The 26,085-nt window shown below is 51.2% G+C and overlaps 9 protein-coding genes across 9 annotated transcripts; 3 read left to right on the top strand and 6 right to left on the bottom strand.

The window, feature by feature from the left end:
• Positions 1-1,160: 1,160 nt before the first annotated feature.
• Positions 1,161-2,657, bottom strand: BDQ94DRAFT_173128 (questin oxidase family protein; the record flags this gene model as incomplete). Its single annotated transcript, XM_026772099.1, has 4 exons — positions 1,161-1,954; positions 2,021-2,148; positions 2,222-2,376; positions 2,448-2,657. 4 exons carry the CDS (start codon positions 2,655-2,657, stop codon positions 1,161-1,163), a joined length of 1,287 nt encoding a protein of 428 aa, XP_026623167.1.
• A 641-nt stretch (positions 2,658-3,298) lies between these two features.
• On the bottom strand, positions 3,299-7,128 carry BDQ94DRAFT_181723 (uncharacterized protein; the record flags this gene model as incomplete). Its single annotated transcript, XM_026773959.1, has 11 exons — positions 6,982-7,128; positions 6,584-6,928; positions 6,406-6,530; positions 6,118-6,354; positions 5,897-5,986; positions 5,775-5,842; positions 5,290-5,714; positions 5,004-5,231; positions 4,714-4,925; positions 3,757-4,131; positions 3,299-3,676 (listed from the first exon to the last, which is right to left on the bottom strand). The coding sequence occupies exons 1-11, from the start codon at positions 7,091-7,093 to the stop codon at positions 3,299-3,301; spliced, it is 2,595 nt and encodes an 864-aa protein (XP_026623166.1). The 5' UTR covers positions 7,094-7,128.
• A 1,763-nt stretch (positions 7,129-8,891) lies between these two features.
• BDQ94DRAFT_149085 (cytochrome P450) lies at positions 8,892-10,870 on the bottom strand. The gene is made up of 2 exons (XM_026767312.1): positions 10,251-10,870; positions 8,892-10,191 (listed from the first exon to the last, which is right to left on the bottom strand). The coding sequence occupies exons 1-2, from the start codon at positions 10,644-10,646 to the stop codon at positions 9,040-9,042; spliced, it is 1,548 nt and encodes a 515-aa protein (XP_026623165.1). The 5' UTR covers positions 10,647-10,870; the 3' UTR covers positions 8,892-9,039.
• Positions 10,871-11,399: 529 nt separating this feature from the next.
• BDQ94DRAFT_149084 (biotin--[acetyl-CoA-carboxylase] ligase BPL1) lies at positions 11,400-14,700 on the bottom strand. The gene is made up of 8 exons (XM_026767311.1): positions 14,556-14,700; positions 14,425-14,497; positions 14,348-14,370; positions 14,077-14,276; positions 13,326-13,962; positions 12,700-13,263; positions 12,379-12,650; positions 11,400-12,315 (listed from the first exon to the last, which is right to left on the bottom strand). Exons 4-8 carry the CDS (start codon positions 14,126-14,128, stop codon positions 11,816-11,818), a joined length of 2,025 nt encoding a protein of 674 aa, XP_026623163.1. The 5' UTR covers positions 14,129-14,276; positions 14,348-14,370; positions 14,425-14,497; positions 14,556-14,700; the 3' UTR covers positions 11,400-11,815.
• Positions 14,205-14,624, top strand: BDQ94DRAFT_173123 (uncharacterized protein; the record flags this gene model as incomplete). Its single annotated transcript, XM_026772098.1, has 4 exons — positions 14,205-14,275; positions 14,347-14,378; positions 14,433-14,497; positions 14,556-14,624. 4 exons carry the CDS (start codon positions 14,205-14,207, stop codon positions 14,622-14,624), a joined length of 237 nt encoding a protein of 78 aa, XP_026623164.1.
• A 95-nt stretch (positions 14,701-14,795) lies between the features above and the next one.
• On the top strand, positions 14,796-15,813 carry BDQ94DRAFT_76586 (putative mitochondrial genome maintenance protein Mgm101). Its single transcript, XM_026776485.1, has 2 exons — positions 14,796-15,350; positions 15,433-15,813. Exons 1-2 carry the CDS (start codon positions 14,824-14,826, stop codon positions 15,701-15,703), a joined length of 798 nt encoding a protein of 265 aa, XP_026623162.1. The 5' UTR covers positions 14,796-14,823; the 3' UTR covers positions 15,704-15,813.
• BDQ94DRAFT_76582 (serine/threonine protein kinase) lies at positions 15,773-18,975 on the bottom strand. Its single transcript, XM_026776484.1, has 2 exons — positions 18,150-18,975; positions 15,773-18,097 (listed from the first exon to the last, which is right to left on the bottom strand). Exons 1-2 carry the CDS (start codon positions 18,846-18,848, stop codon positions 15,923-15,925), a joined length of 2,874 nt encoding a protein of 957 aa, XP_026623161.1. The 5' UTR covers positions 18,849-18,975; the 3' UTR covers positions 15,773-15,922.
• A 2,015-nt stretch (positions 18,976-20,990) lies between these two features.
• Positions 20,991-22,201, bottom strand: BDQ94DRAFT_161455 (uncharacterized protein; the record flags this gene model as incomplete). Its single annotated transcript, XM_026769389.1, has 6 exons — positions 20,991-21,167; positions 21,249-21,305; positions 21,404-21,519; positions 21,620-21,700; positions 21,788-21,950; positions 21,995-22,201. The coding sequence occupies 6 exons, from the start codon at positions 22,199-22,201 to the stop codon at positions 20,991-20,993; spliced, it is 801 nt and encodes a 266-aa protein (XP_026623160.1).
• A 2,012-nt stretch (positions 22,202-24,213) lies between these two features.
• BDQ94DRAFT_161454 (cytochrome P450) lies at positions 24,214-25,978 on the top strand (the record flags this gene model as incomplete). The annotated part of the gene is made up of 5 exons (XM_026769388.1): positions 24,214-24,412; positions 24,471-25,345; positions 25,411-25,521; positions 25,580-25,746; positions 25,804-25,978. 5 exons carry the CDS (start codon positions 24,214-24,216, stop codon positions 25,976-25,978), a joined length of 1,527 nt encoding a protein of 508 aa, XP_026623159.1.
• Positions 25,979-26,085: the final 107 nt, after the last annotated feature.

Below are 26,085 nucleotides of genomic sequence, written 5' to 3'. Positions count from 1 at the left end.
ACTCGGAAGTACGTTGAAGTGGAACCACCCCATTTCTCCTGCCGAAAACAGCTCGAAAACGTCTATAGTGAGAACCCCAATCCGACCGACACAAACAGGCACTAACGGTGGGGTAAGGTCACCATTAGGTAACGGCAGTCATCCGAAGGAATCCCGCCCATCGCCACAGCACTCCGAAGATGATCTGCACCAGTCCCCATTGAATTTCTCAAGGCGTCTCATTGTTCCCTATAATCTCAGTCTTCCCACAACCTTTTCCATTGCAAACTAGTGTTTGACTCTTGCTTCGGGCTTCGCGTGCCACAAATTTCACAATGTCTCGCAAAGTTGAGCTCTCTGGAGGCTATGTTACTTCCACATATCATTCTATAATCTATAACTATATCTCACTACTCAAACTAGATTTAAGTCATACGCATGTTTCAATTACTGGCGCTACTTAGAAAGATAAAATAAGATATACTACAGCTACAGTTTTTATATATACAGAAGCTCTCTAATAAGAGTTATCAACTTATATAGTATATTAATTAAAGATAATAAATAATATTACTAGTACTTTTTCATATATTTAAAGGGCGCTGATTATGGTGAGAATAAAATATTTACTTTCTAAACAGTAAAAGAGTATCCGATCATAATTAGGAAATCCCATAAGATTTCGAATAATTATTTTATAATCTAATATATCTATATATATAGTTCTCGAGTAACATCTCTTACACTGGTTAAGATATTACAATTTATACAAAAAACTTGTCCCTTTGTATAGAACTAAATAGGTGGCTGACCCGGCCGGGAGTTATGTTAGTTATAACCTGGCGGGGTTCCGACGCAAGGCTGTAGTGTGCTATACCTCTAGCCAAATAATTCCCAACATATCAAGTTATTCGCCGACCCTTATTTGATTCGCGAGATGACCTACAATTACCCGGACAAGGCGGGTTGAATGCGCAAGGCATCGATGCATGGGCTTAGAACAGAGACCTCGACAACAATCTGGAGCCAAGATTTTGGCATTTCTGTTCATCACAATCCTCGAGAAGGAAAGGTCGTCGCGTCCGTACATCAACGTGTTCTCTGTATTCTGTTCCTGTACTCTCATCACTCACAGTAGTTACATCTTCACTGTTGTTCACAAGTAATAAGACTGCATGACTTCATTCGGGCTTGTATCCATCCCGGCTCGGAATAAATCCAGCCACGCCCTTGCCGTATCCCTCCCACCCTCGAAACTCCGTCACATATTTAACCGCAGCCTTCAAATAGAAATTATCTTTGCGGCCGAAAGTCTCCTCAAACGCCTTGGCGGCACGGATCACCTTGAAAAAATGCACATCTAAAGCCCACTTATGCGGCAATGCTGTATCAATCACCCAGTCCCAATCACGGCCGTCTAGCTTAATGGCTTCTATAAGCTCGAAGTCAAAGCGTGGGCGCTGCTGGCAGATATAGGTCATGATCCCGAAGAGGGCATACTGCCGCAAGACAGAAACGCGTTGTTGCGGTGGAAAATAATGCCACAAGATACGTAGCGCATGCGCTACCGTCATGATATGTGCGTTGTAGAAATCGAAGGAATCATGAGGATTACCGTTGCTTAGTGCAAGGAGGACTGATAGGTCGCAAAACTCCTCAAAACACCGCAACGGATCATTCACCTCCCAGGCAGTCCAGTGTTCCAGCACAATAGCGAGGCGGTCCGGTTTCTGTAGGACTTCCAGGTTCGCAATCCCAGGCTCCGAGAAAAGCCCGTCCAGCCGCACATCGGTGCGTACCCTTTCGAACACAGCGGACAGTGAGGTTGTTTTGTACGTCGCACTGTCTGATGGAGGCTGATCCAGTAGATAATGCAGTGGGTTGTACTCCGTGCAGCCCTGGCTCAAGGCCTGAGTTGCCACCTCTTTACTGCGGAATTCGTATGCATACGCCAGATGGATCAAAGGATGGCCGACTGCGTGCGGGTTAGCGTACTGAGAAGCGTGTGGTGGTCCGATTTGACCAAGACTAGGCTACTCACGTCCTCCAGTGCAGCCATTAATGAGCGGTTGAGGCCCGGTATACAGGTACTCTTCTAGGACCTTACCCCAATCGCCCTGTCTTTCTTCGACTTCACGATCGAAAAAGTCCTGATACGCAACCGTATACCTATGCTCAGGATGATAAGCCAAGAGTTGCCTCGCTCTCTTGTCTCCAGGGTCCTCTAGGTCTATCCACGTACTGTTTTTGGGCTAGGAAATCCTTCCAATTGTCCTTGGTGATCGCATCTCCGCGGATAAAGCCACGGGCAATAGGCACAAGCTGGGTGATCTCATGCTCGTACGATTTCTCTAGCTGGTCGCTGCTGGCTCCAAGACCATATGCTGAACCCAAGAACTGCAGGCTGTGTTAGGTGTCATCACTTCGTGGTGACTGGATGATGCAGCAGGTGCGCGATGTCAACATACATGGGGGAGATGGCTATGGAGGATTAACTCAGGGTCGCGTAGCGGAGCCACTTTGACATGGCCGGCTTGAAGTAGAGTACGTAGTTTTTGAGTTCTCTCATCGGGGAACTTGGTCACATCGTAGATAGGGGCTGGTGGCAGGTCCCTGAGTTGGGACGGAGGCGGAAGTTGGACAGGGTTTTGTCCAGAGTTACTGGCGTTGATGGACATCGTCGCAAGATGGCAAAGATATATATCGGGAGAGACTTCCAGAGGTTTGACAGGCAGTTCTTTGAATTCGGATGGTTGACTATCATGGTCAACGACACGCTTATATATATACCGTCCACTATTGGGTCTCCTATAATACAAGCATATAATGGGACCACGCCATCAACTTGGAAACCATGATGGCGTTGTTCATACTGGATTCCATTACGACAGGCAATTGGCGCAACTCAGGTCTCGGATATTCGACAAAGGCATCTCTCCGATACCCCACTTGACCCCACTATTCCAGAGGGGGGTTGAGAATTGGGGGTTTGGGGGTGGATGGAGGGGAGGGGAGCGACCCTGATATGAAATATTGTTATCGAGGTGGGAGGGTTCCGGGTGCCCCATTAGATCAATGCTGCCACCGGTGACCTTACGCAGGCCACTCAATTTTTATTTTACTACATGGAATATAGGGTGTACTTTACACCACCAGATGGATTGAAGTCGGCAGATGCAGGTTACTTGAGAGGCACAGTTTTTTACATAGCTAAAGGGTATGTGATATAGATAATAGTTGTCAAAATACTGTAGGCAAGTCGCTCTCAGTTCTATCTTTCCATGCGCTCCCCACTGCCAATGACCTCCCCCCTCTCCGGTCAGACAACACTGCCCCCGTTCACTCGCAGAACTTGGCCAGTGATCCAGCCGCTGTCCTTCCTCCACAGGAGACTCACGGCTGCAGCAATCTCGTCCGCGCGCCCAATGCGGTTGAAAGGATGGTGACTTGCAAGCATCTTGGCCTTGTTCTCATCCATAGCCTTGTGGAATGACTCGGTGCTTGTTGCACCCGGAGAGACCGCATTCACTCGGATACCCGTAGCGGCAAGGTCGCGTGCAAGCACCTTAACCATTTGATTTAATGCCGCCTTGGTCGACACATAGAGAAGGAATTGGGGCATCACAGTGGACGCGTCGGTCATGTCAGTGGAGATAAAAATAATCGTGCCACCGGACGTCATGTGAGGTAGTGCTCTCTGAGAACCGTCAGCACGGCTTTTTGCTCCCCCGACACACTCACCCCAGGTAATACGGTCGGTGTAATGGAATAGCGCACCTGTACTAGGAAGCAAGGTCCTTTGACGTTGACCGCGAAGGCGCGGTCAAAATCTTCTTCGGAGACGTTCTGCAGGGTTCGATCCGGAACGTAAGCCGCGTTGGGAATTAGGATGTCGATTCTTCCGAAGCGAGACACCGTGGCCTCGATCAAGCTGTCCACCTCGTTGATATTGGAAGTATCAGCCCGCACTGCCAGAGCACGGTCGTGTCCTAATTGCATAACCAGGGCATTTGCAGCTTTGATATCCGACAGGTAGTTGATGACGACATTGGCGCCTTCGGCAGCAGCTCGCAGGGCGATTTCTTTCCCGATGCCCTTGGAGGCGCCAGTGACGACGACCACACGGCCAGAGAGTGTCATGAGAGCGGGAGGCTAGTAGGGATGTCCGGGATGAACTGCAAGGTTGCGTGAGACAATGGTGGCTAGAATAGGCGATACTAGAGCTGGAGTCGGACGTTTTATATCTGGCATTTGGGGTCAAAAATTACCTACTAGGGCACAGTGGAGCGGACATAATCTCTCTTTTATTGGCTAGTGGTAAGTCCACCGCATTAATGACCAGGTTACAGCAATGCGGTAGGTAGTAGCTGAGAGCATTGAGCCCAGAGAAGAGGCCTATGGAGCGGATTAGTCATTGGAGAGCCTCGCGCTACTTGTGTAAATGAGCTATTGTGCTGTAAGATGACGCACATAGCATATTGCAATGAGAAGCAATGCCCAATGAATAATCGCCAGGCAGTTAGATCGTTAGGAGACCCTTCAACCAGTACCCCGCCAGCTAAACAGTCCCTAAGCCATTCCCCACCGAAGAAACCCCACCGAAGAGACCCCCAAGCTGGACCCCGCCAGGGAGAAACCCCACCGTCAATATGGAAACTTCGATAGACTTTTGCTTAATGCCGAGGTTTCCGAATGATATAAGCTGTCTGCATACCGCTCCAGCGAATCTGCCACGATCTTCTGCAATTTCCATACAGCCCGACGACTTAAGATCAACGCCCACGCGTATATTAAACGAACAGCATCAGACTTCTGAGCATGGATTGCAGGTAGATCTACCTCCGACAAGATCTCACGGACCTGTTTGATCCTTGCTGTCTCCTCAGGTGACCACTCAAGTTCGAGGCGGTTCTGTGTCTCTTTCAACCAGTGGTAGGAAAATAGGCCTAAGCGCAATTATTGTCAGCCGGGTGTATGACCTGGTGGGATGACCTGACTGGGGGGGGGGATATATATTCACTCACAGCATTCTATAGAGAAGAGATGAACTTCAAAACTCTGAAAACACGACAGCCGTTGCTCCGGCAGCGCCATCCCTAATTTGACGCGGGTACTCAGCGCGCCGATTGCGTGTGCGACAATTCTCATCGTAAGATCCGACTGCGAAATTGGGATCACCAGCTGCTTGAAGCTCAACTCTATAGTTTCTGAACTATGGGAGGCGATAGCGGTCCTCACTGGGGTAAAGTCGACTCCAATCCACGTATAAGCCAGGCGAAACAGTGCGGCAGGGTTAGCCGTTGACGGCACTGTACGGATTTCGTGGTGAGACGGAGGATTCCACGTTGCCTTCCCAGCAGGTGTGCCATCTTCGAAGTGTGAGTTCGAACTTCTCTAAATATTTCGTGAGCTCCGCTGACTCTAGCCAGATATTCTGCCGGAATTCCCATGCTTTCTGCAGAACCGCATGCAAAAGTACATATGTTCCGAAGACGCTGACAGCATCCGTCGGCAGAGGGGACGGGGACAGGAGAGCAGCCAGCGCGTCACCCAAACACGGACGACTCTGAATGCGGGCCAGCCTCGCCCTTAGCCACGACTCCATAGTAGGGCTTGCCCATTCGGGCTCTTTGCACGGTAACGGGACGTTGCTCATTTCATGCACCAGGAGTGTGGGAGGGACATGGAAACAAACAGTCAAAACATTCAAGGCTGTAAAAGCGGCCCATTTAGTCCTATAAGATCCAATAAGTATTGGATGGAAACTGCGACAACCAGCGGTTGCGGAATTTTACCGTAAGGCCATTTCGTTGTTAACCCAATCCTCCCACAGTTCTTCGGATTCATGCTCCCAGTCGCGGTGCTTCCTTTGTGGGCCCGTAGAGCGGATAACCTAAATGTCCGTGTCATGTTTAACATAAATTCCGTGATATGTTGCGGGATCTATCATACATTTGCTAGAGCTGATGTCCACGACACTGCGTTGTGGAAAAGTTGTTGATCTCCGCTACGAGTGCCGTAGGATATTAGAATAACCAGCGATTGTGTGGCCCAGAGAGGTGTTTCGGGTGTGGACGAAGTAAGAATCTCAACACAATTAGCAAGAAAGCTTGAGCAGTGTGTACATCACAGACATACATGTGTCATGACGGAGTGCCTTCCGGCGCAGTACAGGGCATGGGCCATATCATAGTCTTTGTAGCAGCCCGCGCCTATCACCAGCATGGCCAGCAGAAGACAAGAATGGGCCTCTTCAGCACGCCAAGTCGGGACATGAAGAAACGGATGGTAATCAAGGAAAAATTCGAAGAAAGCCACGAGAAACCGCTCCAACCTCAATCGAGAAGGGAAATCGCCAATATGCTTGATTCCTGCCTGTGGCAATATGTTAGTGAGGCTGAACATTGTGGTAGCATTGGTACCTACGGATTTTAATACGGATTCTGCTTCAGTATATACTTGCATTCTCTTCTTCTCCGACAGTTCCAAAGATCCTCTCCAGGATAGCTGGTCCCGCGCCTGGGCTGGGATGCGACTGGACGTGACAGTGCCTAGAATTTACCGTCAGTTCGGCAAGGCCCGCGGGGTCACACGTCTGCCTAACCAGGGAGGTTGCTAGTAAACTCTACATTCGGAGCTGGCTGGAAGTCAAAGTCCGCGAGAATAGCGTCGAGAGTGTAGTTATCCATAAACAGGCCTGGGGAATTTCCATCGTTGTTCGGAGCCGTATCGGCGGAACCAACATCTTCCGAACAATGGAGGATTGGCTCCTGAGGTGAGTTAATCGCCAACGGCGCCAGCTGCGAGCTATCCAGCACACGAGAGGCTGTAGTTGCTCCAACCGGTTCAGGGATAGTGGGGTGGTATCGGAGGTGGTGACGCTTAATCACGTCCTTCCGCGTGAAGGTTGCGCTACAGTAATTGCAGCTGAACGGCTTTTCGTTTCGATCTGGTAGAGTCAGTGCCGCTGGTGCAGAGGGTCTGGCGGAATAATTGACTAACGAGAGCGCTCATGCCGTGTAAGATGTTCAGTCCGCGCAAACGACCGTGCACAGTAGGTGCATTTCAGCGCGCGACGGTGCCCTGTTACTCTATTACCCAACGGGTCCATCATCCGTCATGGAAACACAGGTTGCAGCAGGACAAAGGAAGAAATAGGCATGAAGATATATGTTGTGAAGATACGTCGATCGCGACGGCCAAGATGACCCTCACTAACCTAAAGGGCCAATTCAGGGCAATATTCCCCCAATGGTTCGGTCATCGGCACTCCGTACCTCCGACACAGTGCGTCCTTTTCTTCTGAGAACACCGAACTGGCTTCGGTCATCGGGACTTTCACTAGCCAATTCCCTAGAGCCTTTATCAACCAAAAAAATCGCATTTCCATGCAGAAATTAATTACTGAGAGGTATAGGATACATATATAGATTATTCCAAAAAAAATATATTTCTTCTTTTATTATCTTCCCTGCTACGCAATGGTCACGTGATATGGCATGACACCTTCCACCGTATATAAGGGGCTACGCTTCCTATACCTAAGGGAACAGACCCGCAGACTTTGCATCCCAACTATAGAATAAATATTAAAGCCAAATTACTGTGCTAATAGTATACTTCATACACTACAGTGTGTGACCCCTACCCTAAGTTATATTGTACAGAGCTGTTGACTTCTTGGCGGGGGTGGGTGGAGGCACCCCAGCATGCTAACACTAAATATAACCTTGGTTACATAGAGTACTACTACTATTGTGCACAGATTATCCCCATTGTATAGCCAGTATTACATGAGCCATATGTACATAAGCAGCCCAGACAATGATTCGCAATCCAAGTACACCCCCAAACAAGAATCTCACCAACCACAGTAATCCAGAGATCATCTGAACCTCCCGATAAGCCTATTATCCATGCATCTGACTGCGGGGTAAGCTCACACTTGCAGGGGGGGTAAGCTGTCAAGAACAGCTCTTAGCAGTCCGAGCATCTCCATGACAAGGATCCCTGGATGAGATGACCATGCTCGAGTCCTTACTCAATTGCCCGCCAACAGCACCTGACTCGTATCTCTACCATACAGTCGCAAAGTATTCCGTTCACTACAGCCAATATATACAACATGGCACAAATATGACTGAAACCCCAGCTTCTAGTCTACCCTCAGCAAAAGCCAGCAAGCAAGCCCCTTACACACCCTCAAAACTCAAGATTCCCCCATATTCCTCGTATCAGACATTCTAGAACACCAATCGAATCGAATTTCAATCAAAGCAATGCATATGACATGTCCACTTCCCAACCACAAGCAAGCAAAGCAAAAGCTACTTACTTTAGCGGAAATAGCTCCCGTTTACGAAAGTCCATGAAAACCAATGGTAGACTAACAACCCGAACCAGAACCAAGGATCATGATGAAAGGGAAGCAAAGCAAAGCAAAAGCAAATCTTGGAACCTAACACGAACTGAACAAACAAACACCGCTTTGCTCGCAAAAGTAAACTCAAATCTGAGACACTCGAGGACAACTGGACTGCATCCGGGGCTTACCGTCGGCGAGGCCGATAAGTCTAGATCTATCGATCCTTCGTGATTCTTGTTTTTTATATATGTATATATATCGAATCAGATGGTATATACATATAGAAATACTATACACAATAATTGTATTGAATTAAGTCGCCTCTTCACAAAAAGTATGGATATTACATAATACATGGAGGCAAAGTCAATGTGAATGTTGAACCTGAACCACGGAAAATTCACCGGATTTGAATCGATTTGATGAGCTGTGATTGGTCTATCGGTGTTGTCCGAGTTCCCCACCGCGCCCCTGTCAAAGTGGAGAAGAATGTCGTAGGCGGTGAAGAAAAATAACTTTGTAACTTTGTTTGAATCCTTGCTTTGTGCTGAAGTCTACTCTGTAGGTATACAGTATGAGTTGTAGAAAGATGTATGTAATGCAATGCAATGTGCCAATCACAATCTATATACGCTAACACACATATGGACATTGGGTATCCCAATCAATCATCAGCAGTAACAGTAACAAAGAAACTAGTTAGAAGTGTCCTCATGCAACCGCACCGTCACATTATCTCCCGGCGCATTCGTCAAACTCATCTGCATATTGATCTCCCCCTCTTTGGTCTTGCCCACGCCCTCAATCACATCGAAGCGCTGCAACAGTCTGACCAGGACATACCCCGTCTCCGTAAGTGCAAACTGCTGCCCAATGCAGATCCGCGGCCCACCGTTGAACGGCAAGTACTCCCATCCGGCCTTGCGCTCGTTCCAGCGATCCGGACGGAACTCATCCGCATCAGCGCCCCACAGATCAGGCCGACGGTGCATCACGTAGGTGCTGTAGAAGACGGGCTGGCCCTTCTTGACGTAGATGGGGTCGGTGCCCGCGGGACCACCGCCCGTGGGGAGGGTAGTGTTGCGGACAGCCGTGCGACGGTTACCAGGGACAATAGGGTAGAGACGGAGGACCTCGTTGAGGAAGTTCTGCAGGGGACGGCAGGACTTGAGATTGGCGAAGGTGATGTCACGGGGGGACGAGTAGGAGCCGAATTCCGCGAGGATGGTGGCGCGCAGGGAGGTGAAGTAGGCCGGGTGGCGGGCGAGGAAGAGGACGCACCAGGAGAGGAGGGAGGCAGTGGTATCGCGACCGGCGAGGAGGATGTTAAGGAGCTGGGAGCGCAGTTCGACGGGGTCGCGGGTGGCCTCGGCCAGACCGTGCAGGAAGACATAGTGGCCGGTGGGTTTCTTCTCGGGATCGGAGTTGAGGGCGGCGGTGACGAAGCGGTCGACGTAGGCGTGGACGGCCTTGTTGATCGCGCGGCTTTCCTTGTTGTTGATGATCCAGTAGAGCTTCTCGAAGCGGGCGCGCTGGGCAGAGTACCATTGACCGCGGTCGAACTGAGCAGGGAAGTCATCCTGGGGAATGGCGCCGTTGCTGAGGGCGGCGGCTTGGCTCTGGACGCTCTCGCCGAAGAGGAACTCAGTCGCGGTGTCCATGGTCAGGCGGAAGAAGATGGTCTGGATGTCGGTGGCGGGGGTCCAGCCGGTGGCGTCGACGGGCATGGCTTTCATGGCGACTTGGACGTGACGCTCCTCGAGATCGAGGTCGCTGATCTGGTCGCGGGTGAATTGAGGACGGAGGAGAGCGCGAGACCGAGACCAGTGGTCGCCATCGGCAGTGAACTGGATACGAGTTAGAAGAGGGATGGTTTGGATAGGAAAGGTAGTAGTAGTGGACGTACGATGCCGCGGCCGAGCAGCCAGTGCAGAGCATTGCGACGGGACTGGCCCAATTCAAAGTCCTTGAACTGGGTGGCCAGCAAGGCCTGGACGTTCTTGGGATCGCAGGTGCTGATGACATCGGTGCCCAGTTGACGGAATTGGAAAGTGGTGGTATAGCGATTCTCGCGGGCGGACATGGTCTCAACACGCCGGCGGGTCACAGTGGGCACCTGGCGAGCCTTGTCCATGGCCAGCGCCTCCTTCAGGGTGTTGATGCCCAGCAGATCCCCGGGGTAAGAGGGCACACTCCCACAGTTCCATTTACGGGCATTTTGGGCATGTTGCCAGCGAGAGAGCAGCACATATAGCAGGTAGAGGATGGGGGAGGCCGTTGCGACAAACAAAAGTGTCGACATGGCGAAGGTTGAAGTGGGGGAGGGGGAAGAAGAGAAACCCAAGAAAGTGCGTGTGTGAGGAGAAAAGAAGAGCCAAACCAGTGGCGAGAAGAGGGGTTGATGAAGGTAAATAAATGTACCGGGCGGGAAGTTAGATTCATTTATGTTTTGACTACGAAAGTGAATCCGATGGAGTATCAGGATTGCCAGCAAACCGAATGACCGGCAACCGAGGCAGATCGAACCATCCTCATGATAGTACAGAGTAAAAAAAAGAGCAGTATGGACCGTTGGAAAGAGTCTTGAGATGATTAGTCGTCGCAGTGGAGTCCCGGCGACCCCTAGTCTGAAGGCCTCGGGGCTTCCAACTGGATGGAAGCAGGAGGCCCGCCATGACAGGCTTCAGGGGTGGAGAAAGGAAGTATCTTGGTTGAACCGGACTTTGCCTGGTTTCATCGCCCTCTGTTCATTCTTATTACCGCCGGGTCTGCATAAGCATTCCCCTGGCCTATAGTGCACTAGCACTATACCTTCTCTTCAGAGGAGCAGAGCCAACCGGATTCCAGGCTGACAGGAAATATACTACTACATCCTGGAGGATGATTAGTCTGCAGCCACCCTGGTTGGTTCCCAACATCAACGGCTTTCCATCTACTTTGTACTGGTGCAGTAAGTACTATATTAGACTCGATAGCATTGGCTGGTACGGCCTACGTGGTTGTTCCCGGCTCCATACTAGACTAAGTAGTAATGATTAGGGCACAACTCTCCACTGCGTCATTCCCGACCATAATAATCTCATTGTGTGTTCATCATTCATTCATTCATTCGTTCATTGATTCCCCTTTCTATTAAGATGATCGTCCAAGTGGTTTAACTATTCATGTTCCGCGGAATGACTCACTCCCTGGTTCCCAGGGGCACTGAACCAAGGACCCAACCACATGTGTTTCCCCCATGCCAGATCCGAGGCAGGTTTCACCTACAGAATTAGGCAAATGCAAGTGTTTTGTGCCGCGCTCGACTTTCCCAATGCGGTATCTGTACGTGTCGCTCATTTCGGTCGCCTTTCCGGCACTTTATCTCTCTCCAGCAACATTTCCGATCTCTATAGTCCTATGCTACTTTAGTTGCTAAAATCGCTCTACACTAAAAATCTAAAAATCCACTGGCTGCATTGGCCTCCCCCACTACACCTTTCGCCGCACCAATCCGCGAAAGAAGTCAAAACTGTTACTGTCGCTCTGCAGCTGCCACACCCGGCCCGTCGGTCGGTCATTCCAGCCCAGTTCTTCTGCCAGCAGCAGCCCGTAATCCCGCGTGATCCCCTTGATGCGCGCGCGCACACCCCCCTCTTCCTCCAACGTCACCACCTGGTGCATGTGCAGCCAGTGCGCGTAATACATTTCTTCAAACGACCGATCGAACCCGGTCCGCAGGAACCGCGTATACAGCTCCTCGAACGTCGTGAGGATGCGCGCCAGCAGCTTCTCCAGCGTGATCGGGGCCGCCCGGGGGCCCAGGAACCGCGCCGCCAGCGCCGTCAACGATGTGGTGGGCGATGCGTTCGTTGCGTTGATGCCAATGCCCACGACCGAGATGTACTCGTTCGCGCAGTAGTGCGAGTTCACCAGGATGCCGCAGATTTTCGAGTACTGCTTCTTCTCCGGGTGCTCCGGGTCCAGTGCATCTGTCGGCTGGTCAGCATCCGTCCCATTCCCTTGATCAAATCCTTCAAGAAAGTATCACTTACACACGTCATTCGGCCACTTCAGCTTGACCGGGAGCTCCGAGTACCCCGCATCGTAGTTCTTGATTCCCTGCACCACTGCCATCGCCGCCAAATACTGGATAAATACGACTGGTGCTGACTGAATCTTCTCCAACGGGTGGCGAAGCACCGTCGAGAAAATCAGCGCCCCGGCCGGCGACACCCATACGTTCGATCCGCGGCCGCGGCCTGCCACCTGGGTCGTGGCGCTGGCGGTGAAGCCGTTAGGCAGCTTGCGCAGCAGCTTGGGGTTTCTGACCCGTCAGTTGTGTTTCGCTTCTGTCATCGGACAGGTCCACTTACTTTTCCAGGATCGTGTTCGTGCTGGTAACAACCTCGCCGTACACGAGGTGGGCGCCAAACTCGGATGCACCCTCGCGGGACTGCGACTGGTACTGGTGGAGGTTGGAGTAGAAGGCATGATGGTTGAAGTAGGGCGTCAGTTTCGACGATGGCACGTCGTCGTGCACCACCAGCCGCTTGACAATGGCGTTGTAATCCACGATACCCTCCGTAGACTGCGATGATGCCGGGAGTGAATCTTCCAACTGGCTCAGATTCCATGCGCCGGGTCTCTCAATCCGGAATGTGTCATTCTCGTCCTTGATAATCTCTTCGTTGCCATCCTTGGTGATGATTTCCTGCCAGGACGCCACCAGATCGGCCGTCTCCGCCGGCTCCTGCGAGGACAGATGCAGCGACGACAGCGACGGCACGGTGGTTGTGCTCTGCGTCACCTGCAGGCCCAGCTTGACCAGACATGCCTTGAGGAAGTCCGTGCGCGCCTTGTCATCAGCCTCCAGCGCCTCTATGACCTTTGTATATTCGGGGCCACCGGCTTTTTTATCCAGATTTGCAGCTGCAAACCTACCAACCATCAGCACACACATCACCTAGACAGTTAGACCACGGAGGGTAAAGAGCCTTACTCCGGATGCGGTCCCGTAAGAACAACCCTCCCTTCGCCAACGCGACAAAATACCACTGCGGCCTTCCCCTCCCCGGGGTCAACATTCAACTCCTCCTCAAAGCTAGCCAGGACCTCCACTCCCTTGTCAGCCAGCGTGGGCGCATCCACAAACACCCCACCTCCATTATAGTAGCACCTGAACCGCTCCGGCACAATCCCCGCATTGAGAATATCTTTATTCACCGAAATCTCCGCCGCCCTCGCCCCCGCCTCACTGTGATAGACGAACCCCGCGAACGCCCCTCCGCGACATGTACCAGGGTAGAAGGCCAATTCGCGCTCTCCGATGACCTGAAGTGTCTTATCGCCGACTTCGAACTCGCAGCGTTGGGAACCGTAGTACCCACCCGCGCAGAAACCGAGGTAAGCGCCGCCGCGCTTGACGAAGTGTTCGATGCGGCGGTTGCCGGGGCCATTGAGGACGCGGCCGTAGCCTAGATCAGCGCCGCCGGGGATGACGAGGAGAGCGCAGGTAGCGGTCCAGGGTTCGTGGAGGAGGGCATCGGAGGTGACGGGGATGACGGCGTAGTGGGGGGCTAGAAGGCGGCGGAGGGAGTAGAGGGTGTGGCGGACCGATTCGACGGTGGTTCCATTGCCTAGAGATCAAATTAGGACTTAGTAAGAAAAGAGTATCGTACGTAGGTTTCGTTGAGTGCAAAGTGAAGGATATCGTTGATGCTGAGCGGGGAGAAGAGGGGAGAGTGGCGCACCGGAATAGACCAGAACGTTGACCTTTTTGCCGGTCATATTGGGGGTCGCCATTTTGCGGCAACTACCTGCAACTCTCTCTCAGAGCACCACACAAGCAATCAAGCAGTCAAGCAAGCAAACAGGCACAATGTCGGACCAGGAGAAAAGGCAGAACCCGCCCGTGGAGGTGGAGGAGGAGGACGACGAGCCGGACGAATGGTGAGTTGTTGGGATGCGAAGATCGGAGGAAGGGAGTTTAGTTGAGCTGACGGTACATCCCATCCATCCAGGGACAAGCGGATCTTCAGCACCGGCTGTGCAGGTACGATACCATCTTTTATTGCTTATTTCAGATAGCTACTAAACACAATTACAGCGGAGCAGATGAAAATGAACGACTGCTGGTTCGAAAAGAAGGACTGGCGCCAGTGCCAGAGTGAGGTATAATACTCCATCCATCTTCGCCGTTATGCTGTGACTGACTCTAATGTTGAATCAGATGGAAACCTTCCGCGAGTGCTGGAAACGCCAGGGCAACGACGAGCGCACACAGACCAAGGATGCTTAATGAACACCACTTACCACATACCTGTACAATAAGAATAATACTAGAATCTCCACTATCTCATCATATTACTTTCCACCTCCAAAGATCTCTCAATCACCGTACAATCACGTGACACTATACAGCTCTGACTTCATATTCTCTTCCCGCAAGCACCTCCCACCACTCCCCAACCACAAACACCACACCACAGTCCTCTACAATGTCCCTCCCACTTTTAACGCGCTCCCTGCGCGGACCCCAGCTCAGCAAAACTCTTCGCCACTCCCTCACCACCACAAGCCGCTACCAATCCACCACTACCAACAACACCAAACCCGCCACCTCTACCTCCACAACATCAACATCAACACCACCCAAGCCCACCACTACCTCCTCTTCATCCTCCTCAACCTCCACCCCCAAAACCACACCCATCCTCAAAGACCTCCTCGACACCCCACCCTCCCCCGCAAACCCAACAGAAGACCGCATCGACTGGACGCGCTCCTTCCACGGGCTCAGCGCGACGCCCTTCCCCAAAGAATGCGCCGACATCCTCCTCGCCCCGACCGACCCGGAAGAAGTCGAAATCAAGCCCGACGGAATCCTCTACCTCCCCGAGATCAAGTACCGACGGATACTGAATAAGGCGTTCGGACCCGGTGGATGGGGTCTGGTGCCTAGGAGTGAGAGCATTGTTACGCCCAAGATGGTGACGCGGGAGTATGCGCTTGTTTGTAATGGGCGGTTAGTATACCCTCTTCCTTAGGGGTGTGTTAGGGTGTGATGTGTGGATGAATTAAGCTGACTACTTGTGTGTTGCGTCTAGGTTGGTTTCAGTTGCGCGCGGCGAACAGGATTACTTCTCTCCCGATGGAATCCCGACTGCTACGGAGGGATGTCGGTCGAATGCATTGGTGCGGTGTTGTAAGGATCTGGGGATTGCGAGCGAATTGTGGGATCCCAGGTGGATTCGGAAGTTCAAGGCGCAGTATACGCGGGAGGCGTTTGTGGAGCATGTGGTGAATAAACGGAAGACGAAGATTTGGGTGAGGAAGGATGATACGGTTGGGTATCCGTGGAAGGAGACGAAGTTTTAGTAGTCTTTTCCCATGCCTTATCTCGGTGAACTACTTATATCATCATGATCATGGGATGCTAAATGCTGTATAATATGGGATCAAATGTACGATATCATTGCGAATTACATGCTAATAGATCAGTCCACTCATAAAATAATAATAATACATCATATGCAACAGTCTTAAGTCCCGGGTTTTTGGCAAAAAGGAGAAAGAAGAAATCATCATCACTCATGGCTACTGGTTACCCGCTCCCTCGTACGGCCGTCGTGGCACATACCGTCCTGGCTCGGTTTCTGTCAGGTGCGTCGAGGGGTGCTCGCGTCCGTCTGGCGTCTGCTCGTGCATCGACGGAAGCTCGAACGGCTGGTTCGGGTCGTATGGGTCCTCCGATGGGTCGTAGTACTGCCCCGGGTAGTTGTAATACTCGGGCGGCTGCTGAGGCGGCTGGGACACTGCGGCCCCCGCGAGAGGCTGGGGTACTGCGACCTGGGGCAGCGTGGGCTGCGCCTCCTGGCGATGACGGGGAGGAACTGGCTCCGAGAGTACCGGGACATCGCCTCGAGGGGCAACCACGGGCTGGGGCTCGGGTTCAGGCTCGACGTACGAGCTACGGCCCTCCTTGCGACGACCCGTTGACGGTTCGCGAGTCATGAGTCCGTAGGTCACGTTGAGTTGGCGCTCCTGACCGGGAGATCCCACGGGTGTCTGGTAGTGGTCGACTTCATGACCGTCGCGGGAGCCGTCCTGCGACCGGGCTGCGTGCTCTGCGGTGAGACCTTCACTGTAGGAGCTGGAGGCGCCCATGCCACGACGCTGCAGTGACTGCGGAGAGTTGCCGAGGTCGAAGCCAGTCGAGCGGGATTCGGTGTAAGAGACGCCAGCCGTAGTGTTAGCCCGTCGCATGCCTTCGCTGGCGATGGAGACCTGGCGGACGGGTAGGGTTTGGTCGTGTCCGGCATCCGACTTGTTGTCATCCTTCTCGGTTTTGTCATCATCGGCGTCGTCGCTGGCGCCTGGAGCGCGAATAGGGACCTTGCGCACAGCAGAAATCAATGCGCACATGAACTTCGAGCGACGAGCAGCACGGACAGCTTCGTTCGACCAGTTGGATTTGTGGCAAATCAAGACACTCAGCTCCATCTTGTCCATGTCGCCCAGGCCCACCACATCAATGGTGACCTCTGGTTGGAAGTCGCGGCAGTTGTCCTTGTCGCGTACGAAGCTCTCCATCTCCTCTTGGAGAAGCTGGACGTTGGAGAAGGTGGTCTCGAAGCTGACGGGGACGGTGAGGCGCTCATGCATGGCATTGGCACGGGTGAAGTTGTCAATCCATAGAGTGTTGAGGACGACGTTCGGAACCTGCGTGATGCGGTGGTCGTTGACGTTCCGGAACACGGTGAAGAGCAAGGAGATGCGCTCGACAAAGTACGGCTTGTCGCTGATTTCTACACGGTCGCCCACGTCAAAGGGATGCTTGACGAAGAGGAAGATACACGAACCCAGCACTTCCTGTGCGGTGGTCGAGAAGACGAAACTCAGAGAAAGCAGGGAAGTGGCACCCGCCGCGATAACGGTACCGAAGCCACTGGTTACGAAAGACACAAAGACCAGAATAGCGATGATACCCGCCACGGTCAGCAAGAGGTTGTCCAGAACGTGGATTGCCTGGTCAACATCGTGGAGACTGTTGTTCAGGGACTTTCTCAAGCGGCGGACTTCCCCGATGGCCAAGATCATCTCCTCCAAGCTGATGTCCCCGTTGCCGTCGCGATCCAGCATGTGGAAACATTCCTCGGCCTCCGCCTCCATGCCAGCTCCTAGGACCTCACAGATATCGTCAAAGTACAGAGCATCACGGCCTTCAATGACGAAAGACATCCAAATTCTTCGGGCTAGCGCCTCCGACGTCCGTCTGTGTTCCAGAGCCTGGGTGACGACGGACCGAGTGGAGGTGGGGTTGAAAACTTGCTTGCCAGTCAATTCATGTGCCACGTCGCCGAAAGCCGCCGTAACCTTGTTACCGAACTGGTGGACATTTTGACCCACGCCCCGGATAAGGCGCAAAGGCGCTGATGAGCTACCAGTGCGGGTCTTGATGGCGGCGGAGCGAAGAATGGAGTCGGAAATGGCAGCGTCTTCCTCTTGGAACTCTTTGCAGTACATGGGGAACATGTGGCGCGAGGCGTCGAACAACAGAGCCACTAGATACACATTGCGCTTCGATTCTTTGATGCGGGCATCGAACTGCTTGCGGTGGTAGCTGATCGAGATGAGATGAACCATGGTTTTCTCGGCCAGGAAAATCAAGCTGCAGACAAAGAGAGCAAACAGGATGTTCTTGATAGACTTCTCCCAGGATTTGGTAGAGGTATCCCCCTTGGCTTTCTGATGGGGATTTTGTGTCATGACCTAGATGGAAATTAGTCGGGGGCACGTATCAGGAAGATCAAGCGAGACTTACAGGCAAAAAGGTGACCAAGCACACCACGCACCACAGCACGGTTGCAATTGGCATTTCCAGTTTGCGTAGAATGAGAGCATATTTCCGAGTTCCTGAACTCACAAACCCGATGAGGGTTTGGAAGATGTACGGCAAGAGTTTGGCTGCAAGTTTGCACAACCACAGACTGATCCAGACGATCTCAATCCAGAACCAGAACCAAGGCAGAGTAACTCCCCCGATAGTCGCGTCCTGCGCGACCGTTGCTCCCACGATGATCGGGATGGCGAGTAGAATTGCGAGCGGGGCCACATAGATGAAGTAGCGGGTGAGGACAGAGTAATTAAGGATGGCCTGGTAGATGCGGCCCATGCGAGTGACGGTGCCATCCTCGGGGTCTTCTAGTGAACGTCCAGTGCTTTCGTCGATGCGTCGGCGCATGCCAGGATTTGGCGCGACCAACCCCTCCTTCTCACCGTCAATGCCTTTGTCATCGCCGGGTGGTTGATACGGATTCGGCGAGCCTCCCACATTGCTACTTGTCTTGCGAGCGCCGGTCTGATTCCGACTGGGAACCGGGTTCAATGGGATGTCGATAGTGACGTCGTTGGGATTCATCATATTATCCGGGGCCATGTCGGGAAGCTGCTGGAAGCGATGAGCCGACAGCCGCTTCTCCGTGATACCAGGTCTGCCGGACATGAATTTTGAAAATGGCATTGGGAATGGTTTAGGGAAAGAGACGGTCTAAAAAAGAGGCCAGAAGCTGCCCTGCAGCTCCAATTAGCGAGCGATGTCGCAATTGGTCGGCTGAACTCCCAGGGACGTAAGATCGCTTTGCACAGTCCAGGCAGGATCTGACAATCACTGGGTGAATGAGTGTTGGAGTCCACCGGTTCGTGTGGAGAGCGGGTGGGTCGAACGAAAGTAAAACCGCATGGACTGGACCAGGACTTGAGACGTTAGTGGGTGAATTAGTGCAGCAGTGAACGGACGTATATTCTTTTCAGAGGATCGGGAATAGTTGAGAAAAGAGAAAGAAAAAGAAAAGGAACGAGAGGGAAACGCATCGGAAATGAAATGCGTAGAGCGCTGTCAAGGGGGGGGAGGCCGAAGCCCGATGAAAGCGAGAGAGACCACGACAAGCCAGGCGAAGGAATGTCAAAGACGCGAGTGTCAGAAGCAGACGGAAAATCGAGGGGAGCAACCCACGCGAGCATGTTTCAGTCTGGCTGAAGTCACCGGCGTGCAATAATGGAGTCATCCTCGTTTTTGGGGGCTGGCCTGGCTGGAATCCGCCGATCATTCCCCGGGCCCATAGTTGTTGTCGGACTGGCGACTGCTAACGCTGCCCATGTTCGTCGCCATGATATAATAGGTAACGCTATAGGTCCTCTAAGCCCTATCAGCGTCCCTGAAGGCGATCGATCTGAATTCTGAAGGGTAAAGACAGCCCCCACTGGTGTGAATTTTAGTCCATGGCACTAGTTTTGGATTGGGAAGTTGAATTGAGTATTGGGTGTGTATGTTGTGTGTAGATACTCCAGTGTCTGATTACTAGTCAGGGTGGCGGTCACGTTACGCGGAGCGTCACACAGCCATACCGGCAAAGCCCTATTGCCTCCTTTGGGCCCAGTCTAGGGCATGGCTGTCTCTCTCTGTGTCTCTGTCTCTCTTCCTCTCGCACTTTCCACGGCCCGCGACCGTTGGAACCAGTCAATCCATTCAGGGGGTTCCAGCCAGTTCCTTGTCATCCTTTCAACTTGGCTGACTCTTTTCCCTGGTTACCAATTGACCCATTCCTTACATTTCATTCAGGCACAAAACTAACCAAAATATCGGGGATGTGGTTCTGATGGTGTGGCTGGATCTTAGTGCAATTAGTTAATTACGCGGTCGCTTACTATACCCCTTCTGGCATTGTCGAGTTTTTATCGAAAAGTGAACCTTGTAAGGATGTAAGGCTGATTTGCCGTTCAGTGCCACTTCTCGCCCCTGAAATCTGCTACAATCAATCTCACTGAAACCATGTATGCACACCTGTCAGCCCGTCAGACGGCTGCCCCTGGACTAGTCAATATTGCGATTAGTGTGTGGGAGTTGAGGCGTTAGATTCGGCTGCATTTGTGGTATGACTATGATAAGATGTAGAGTCGGAATACACCTCGGCTCCACATCACTTGGACCACCCCAACATTTGTACAGACATAGTCTTACATATTACAGCAAAGACGGAGAATCAATAGCCGGCAGTGCAAATTAGTCTGCGAGAGATCGGAGTTTTCACATCGGAGAACGGTTTGCAGTAACACGCATCTGAACACTGGTACCGGAGCAAAGATGACAGGTCACTTTGTCGGCTGTTTCAGAGTTGGCTTCTAGACCGTTTTAGTCCCTCGGCCAGCCCGTCCCAACTTCTCGTGGCTTTCCACTGTGGCCAGTCCATGGAAGCTGAGGGGCGACAAATTAGATTGGATTACTAGGCGGTGCTGCCAATTACATTCTCAACGTTCACAATCAAGGTTAATGTCTAGTCTGTCCCTTAGTCTTGGGGTTTGATTGACAAGTCTAACTTTTCACATATACTTTCTTTGCCATCACATGATTAATTTCGATACTACGCTGAAGGCAATCCGATAAAAGAAAAAGCTACAGAAATAAAATAACTCATGAGAAAATCATATCACTGCATGCTCCCAGGACTGTTGAATGTCAAACGACTATAGCGGAGATTCAGACTAATGGAGAGATAGTCATAGTGTCGATGCTAGGAATATGAAGAGGACCTTGCATCAGCCAGTTTGCCGGTCATTACAGGCCCTCTTCACAGCCGGCAATCACAGTTCACTATCCAGTCAGAGCTCAGTATATCTGTCGCTGTTGCCCACTTCTCAGGTTCATTGCTAGCATCGAGCGAAGCATGCTTAAAATGACTATCTTCTCCTCCTTATCGAATGAAGACATATTCGCTCTTTGTTGTGTTGCCTGTATATCCTCCTCAAAATTCTGCTCAAGAGATGGGAACACAAAACGATTTACCTAAGGCCTTTTGATGTCTTCAAAGTACTTATGGCACTTCTTCCACGTATTCCACCATACAGATGGGATCTCTCCGATGACATCTACTTGTTGAGAGGCTATGTCATGCCGAGTGGCGAGTGTGGCATCGAACAGCCACTGCAAGCCAAACATGGAATACATGGCACATGCAAGACTCCGGATGTCCGAGGGGAATGAAAGAGGTTGTCGGGTTCAAAGTAGGCTTCAGGCGGTACGACTGGAAGCGGCGAGGGATAGTTCTGCCCGCGTCGTCGCTGCTCATGGTCGGAAGAGGAGAAGCTCTCACCAAAGTCGCTGAGGAGCTGGGCTTCATCCGGCGGGATGTCGTTTGCTCGATTTCCCTAATTAGGTCGACATCGTCCCACTAGTAAGAACGCCAGGAGGGAAAGGCTGTCCGCCCAGTCGCACAACTGGTCCCATCTAAAGCTTACCAAACTGTTCATAGAAATCCTCGATTGAAAGCTTGTTACTGTTAGTAGGTAAGGGTATCAGGATGTTTCTGAGATGAATATCTGGTGTGTATCTTTAGCAGTCCTTTCATGGCATAGCTCCTCTCTCGTATACTAAAAATCATTTGGAATGGATATTTTCTCACTTACCTCCATGGACATAGCCTTGAGCATGAACATATGCAACAGCCAGAGCAAGTTTGGCAGCTGAAACATGAGCCGTTTCTATGTGAGAGTAGCAGTAGAATAATGCTGCAGATACACTGCTCTTAGCGGGTGCTGTGACAATGCATTGATGATGCCCATTTGGGCCCTCGATTTCGAAACTGTCCAGGATAACGGGGATCAAGGGACGACAGGACGATCGTTGGTATGAGCCAGGCAGCAATCTTTGAGCATACGCAATATATTTGCATCGTGAGTGGAAGCATCTTCAGTACTAACCTTGACGGCCACGTAGGCTGTCTTTCGCTCATCTCGTGAAAGCCAGATTGTAGAGAACGCCCCATGTCCCAGCTTGTCTATCACTTTGTCGCGATTATTCAGCACGTCTCCGACGAACATTGGATGTTACCCTCCTCTTCTGTACCTCTCTAGCTTTTCAACATCCTCGATAGGCTGATATTGAAAGACGTGAGTGTCGTGGGTGGTAGAGGTCTCAGCGGTTCTGATGGCCACATTGAACCGTCGAGGCGGCTGTTGATACCAACGGAAAACTGGACGAGTTGAGGGAAGAGCAACTCGAAAAGAATAGCGCAGGTCAATCATCAGAAGGCTACACCGTCTCATTATAATAAAGCTTGATGTAAATTATGTCAAGCGGGGATACTTATCATATTCAGGAGTTCGTTTGTTATGACACTGAAGATGAAGCAGAATGCCGTCATTGTAGATGAATAAGTGCATCAGTGAATCCTGCAGTGATATACCCACGCGTGGGCCTGCTCGAAGCGCAGATTCATGACATGCCCGATAACTGCCAGGCAAGGCTACCAAGCTAAATCATGACTGTTAAACTGGTTGCTATTTCACAGACTCTGTAATTGTGAGATCCTAGCATTCCTTGCATTCCTCAATTTGACGGGTTCCTACAGTCCATTCTGAAGAATGCCAACGGTATAGAATCTATATGCGGGGCAAGAACTTTATGGATTATTTGTCTTTATCTTTTCTCTCCCCTCTTAGTGTCACAGCGCCTAGAATTTAATTAATGCATAACATTATCAGCGGGATCCGTCAACATAGTGGAGGAGTCGCATTCCAGCCGTTATTATTCCTCTCTCTTCTCAGATCTCTGATGAACATGTGGTATCTCGTCCTGAATGTGCAGGAATTTCAAATATTGAAGCTTATATTAACATTCCCATATTCAACAAGACCGTTTTAATGTCGGCTGCAGTTAATAGACTTGCGCTGTATTACCTCTGACAGAAAGCTACACTATCAAGAGCAGCCGAGCAGTCCAAGAATGACTGATAACAAATTTTTGTAGAAAGGCCTGGTTTCATTCCAGGAACGGACTAAGTGACATTTGTATCTAAATTGATCCTATCTTCTAGGTCGTTTGGTTTACCCTGGTGCAGTTTATAGAGACATGATGCCGTAAACTGGAACACATCTAATGGTGTATTGTAATGCACGTTGGCTCATATTCAACGTGGTCACTAGCCTTTTTGATTTCCCTGTCTCTCCCATGCTTCAACCTTCCTTCTTTCCGATGCAGTTTCGGATTTATTCCGGAGATATTACTGGTGTTCAATGGGCTCCACCAGGGTAGTAGCAGCTGGCTTCTCAATCAGTGGACGGGTACAAGCTGACCTAGAGGATGCCGACCGGTGCCATGCCTTTGACAGCTATTTATCTGCAGGAAGCTACATTGTTACCTTTGCCATTGCAATACAGGACGTTTGAACGGCAGTATGCGTTCATAAGCAGCACACAAGCGCAACATTGGGCGGACGGGAGCTGGAGATGGACGAGCCACGGCCGAAGGGAACTGAACCGAACGACTTGGAAGGCAGATAAGCGGACATCTTGTCTTGGTGTGCACGACCCCACAGGAGTCCAATTTCGGGACTTGCTACTTTGCCATATAACTGTCTTCGAAATTGCCAACTGTTCATTGGGTTCGGGGAATATCTCAGTCTTTCCTGGGACGGGTTAAGCCTGACGGCCCGGCCCTGCATAGTACTTTTGTAGTCCGCTGCCTAAACAAGATAGGAAGTGGACCAACGACGTGACAATCTTCCAGATGTGCCACTTAGCAATAATACCTCTGATCGTGGCTGGCTGTTCAAGCGTCTTCTATCCACCAGACGGGCGGGGAAGAGGAGTTGGACCCGCAACGGCGGCACAGATGGTTCGTGCGCTATCAATCAAGTTGCAGATGCTCTGCATAAGCGACTCATGACGTCCACTCTGGGACGGCAGACTGATTCAAACAGCTGTCCAAGAGTCGGGGGGCTCCCATTCTTTATAGCCTTCTCTTAAGGCTTGTCTCAATCCCGTGTCCCGAGTGAGATTCTGACATTGTAATCGACCCCGATCAAACCCCCTCCATCTCCTCAACCACCACCATGTTTGTATACGCATGGCTAGGTATAGGCCTATTAGCCTACTATGTCTTCCGCAGTGTTTATCTGTTGTATTTCCATCCCCTTCACAAAATCCCTGGCCCCAAGTTAGCAGCCATCACCTACGGTTACGAGTTCTACTACAATGTTATCAAAGGTGGAAAATTTGTCTGGGAAATTGAGCGCCTGCACAAGATCTACGGTACGTGTTGCCACTTTATCCCTATTAACCTCTCTTTAATGATCATGTCTTCACTCAGGCCCCGTCATTCGCATCAACCCCGATGAAGTCCACATCAATGACCCAGATTACTACGAAGAGATCTACACTTCCCGTGCTCGCCGTCGAGAGAAAGACCCTGTCCAAATAGCCCAGTTTGACCTGGACGGCGCCGTTTTCTCGAGCATCACACCTGAAACGCATCGTCAGCGTCGCTCTCATCTGGATAAGTTTTTCTCGAAGCAGGCCATCTCCAATATTGAGTACCTCATCCACGATAGCTTGGACAAGATTATTAAAACCTACAAAGAGGCATACCAGAGCAACAACGTAGTCAACTTGGACGCCGGATTTGCAGGCCTAACCGCAGACGTTATCTACCAGTATGCCTTTGGGTTTAACCCGGGCAACCTTGACGCAGAAGGATTTAATGAGAGCGTACGGGATGCCTCCAACGCATTCTTCAGAGGGATTCATATTCTCAATTTCTTTCCCTTCATCAAGGTCATCATGGGCGTAATGCCGCTTGGGTTACTGCGCCTGGTAAGTGAGCCTGCAGTGACATTAGTGAAGGAGCGAGAGGATTTGTATGCACGAAGTGTGGCCGCCCTAGAGAGGAACCAGACTTCCGTGCAGCAAGATGAAAAGGTCAGTAACAGCAGGGGCGCCATCCTGGATGCCATTGCCGGGCCTCACATGCCAGCACATATGCGGACGCCTGTACGGCTTATGAACGAGGGGCTTGCTCTAGCCATCGCGGGAACGGAAACCACAGCGCGATCGCTTTCTGTCGGGACCTATCACTTGCTTACGAGGGATGATATTCGGCTCAAATTAAGAGAGGAACTTAAGACCGTGATGCCTACACCGGATACGCGGGTGGGTCGCACGGAGCTGGAGAAGCTGCCCTATCTGGTGAGTATCATGTCCTTTTCCGAGTCCCTTGGTCGACACTGGACGCTAATCCTTGCTAAATACAGTCCGGTGTCATCAATGAGTCCATGCGTCTTTCAACAGGCGTATCGTCCAGAATGCCTCGAGTAGCCCCTACAGAGGCACTGGTCTACAAGGAACATGTTATTCCCCCTGGTGTACGTACTATCTTCCCCAGAACAACCCGTACCAGACCACTAATTATCACACAAACAGAGTCTCTTCAGTTCAAGCCACGTCTTCATTCTTATGGATCCCTTCATCTTTCCCAACCCTCGTGATTTTGACCCCGAACGCTGGATCCGAGCTGCTGAAAAGGGAGAGCGATTGGATCGGTATCTGGTGAACTTTTCCAAGGGTTCTCGGATTTGCCTTGGCATGCAGTAAGTCAATACCTTCTGAGATAAGACGGTTGTTTGGTAGCTAAATGCCATGTATAGGCTGGCTTATGCGGAGCTTTTCATTGTTATTGCCACACTTATGCGCATGTTTGATATGGAGCTGGCTGATACACCTAGAGAGACTATTGAATTCGCGCGTGACTTTGGGACCCCGTATCCTGAGAAGGGGAATTTGTGTGTCAAGGCGAGGATTACGGGGTTGGTTCAGCAGTAGGTACAGCCACCAGTGTCTGTGAGAGGGATCTCTCTACTCGCATCTTGATCGTGAACTTTTGTAAGGTGCATCCAGAGAGCTGATACTTTGCGACTGTTAATATGTTC

Source organism: Aspergillus welwitschiae (assembly GCF_003344945.1).
Source record: "Aspergillus welwitschiae strain CBS 139.54b unplaced genomic scaffold BDQ94scaffold_31, whole genome shotgun sequence".
NCBI classification, from domain to species: domain Eukaryota; kingdom Fungi; phylum Ascomycota; class Eurotiomycetes; order Eurotiales; family Aspergillaceae; genus Aspergillus; species Aspergillus welwitschiae.
This window is presented reverse-complemented; position numbering and strand designations above follow the sequence as displayed.

Excerpts from the sequence above, each read along its gene's own strand:
- BDQ94DRAFT_149085 (XM_026767312.1), bottom strand. The coding sequence starts at position 10,646 with ATGTCGACACTTTTGTTTGTCGCAACGGCCTCCCCCATCCTCTACCTG. Across the intron at positions 10,192-10,250 it reads GGCTGCTCGGCCGCGGCATC|TTCACTGCCGATGGCGACCA; the intron begins GTACGTCCACTA and ends ACTCGTATCCAG.
- BDQ94DRAFT_149084 (XM_026767311.1), bottom strand. The coding sequence starts at position 14,128 with ATGGCGACCCCCAATATGACCGGCAAAAAGGTCAACGTTCTGGTCTAT. Across the intron at positions 13,963-14,076 it reads CAACGTTCTGGTCTATTCCG|GCAATGGAACCACCGTCGAA; the intron begins GTGCGCCACTCT and ends TTTGATCTCTAG. Across the intron at positions 12,651-12,699 it reads ACGAACACGATCCTGGAAAA|AAACCCCAAGCTGCTGCGCA; the intron begins GTAAGTGGACCT and ends CTGACGGGTCAG.
- BDQ94DRAFT_76586 (XM_026776485.1), top strand. The coding sequence starts at position 14,824 with ATGTCCCTCCCACTTTTAACGCGCTCCCTGCGCGGACCCCAGCTCAGC. Across the intron at positions 15,351-15,432 it reads GCGCTTGTTTGTAATGGGCG|GTTGGTTTCAGTTGCGCGCG; the intron begins GTTAGTATACCC and ends TGTTGCGTCTAG.
- BDQ94DRAFT_76582 (XM_026776484.1), bottom strand. The coding sequence starts at position 18,848 with ATGCCATTTTCAAAATTCATGTCCGGCAGACCTGGTATCACGGAGAAG. Across the intron at positions 18,098-18,149 it reads GCTTGGTCACCTTTTTGCCT|GTCATGACACAAAATCCCCA; the intron begins GTAAGTCTCGCT and ends ATTTCCATCTAG.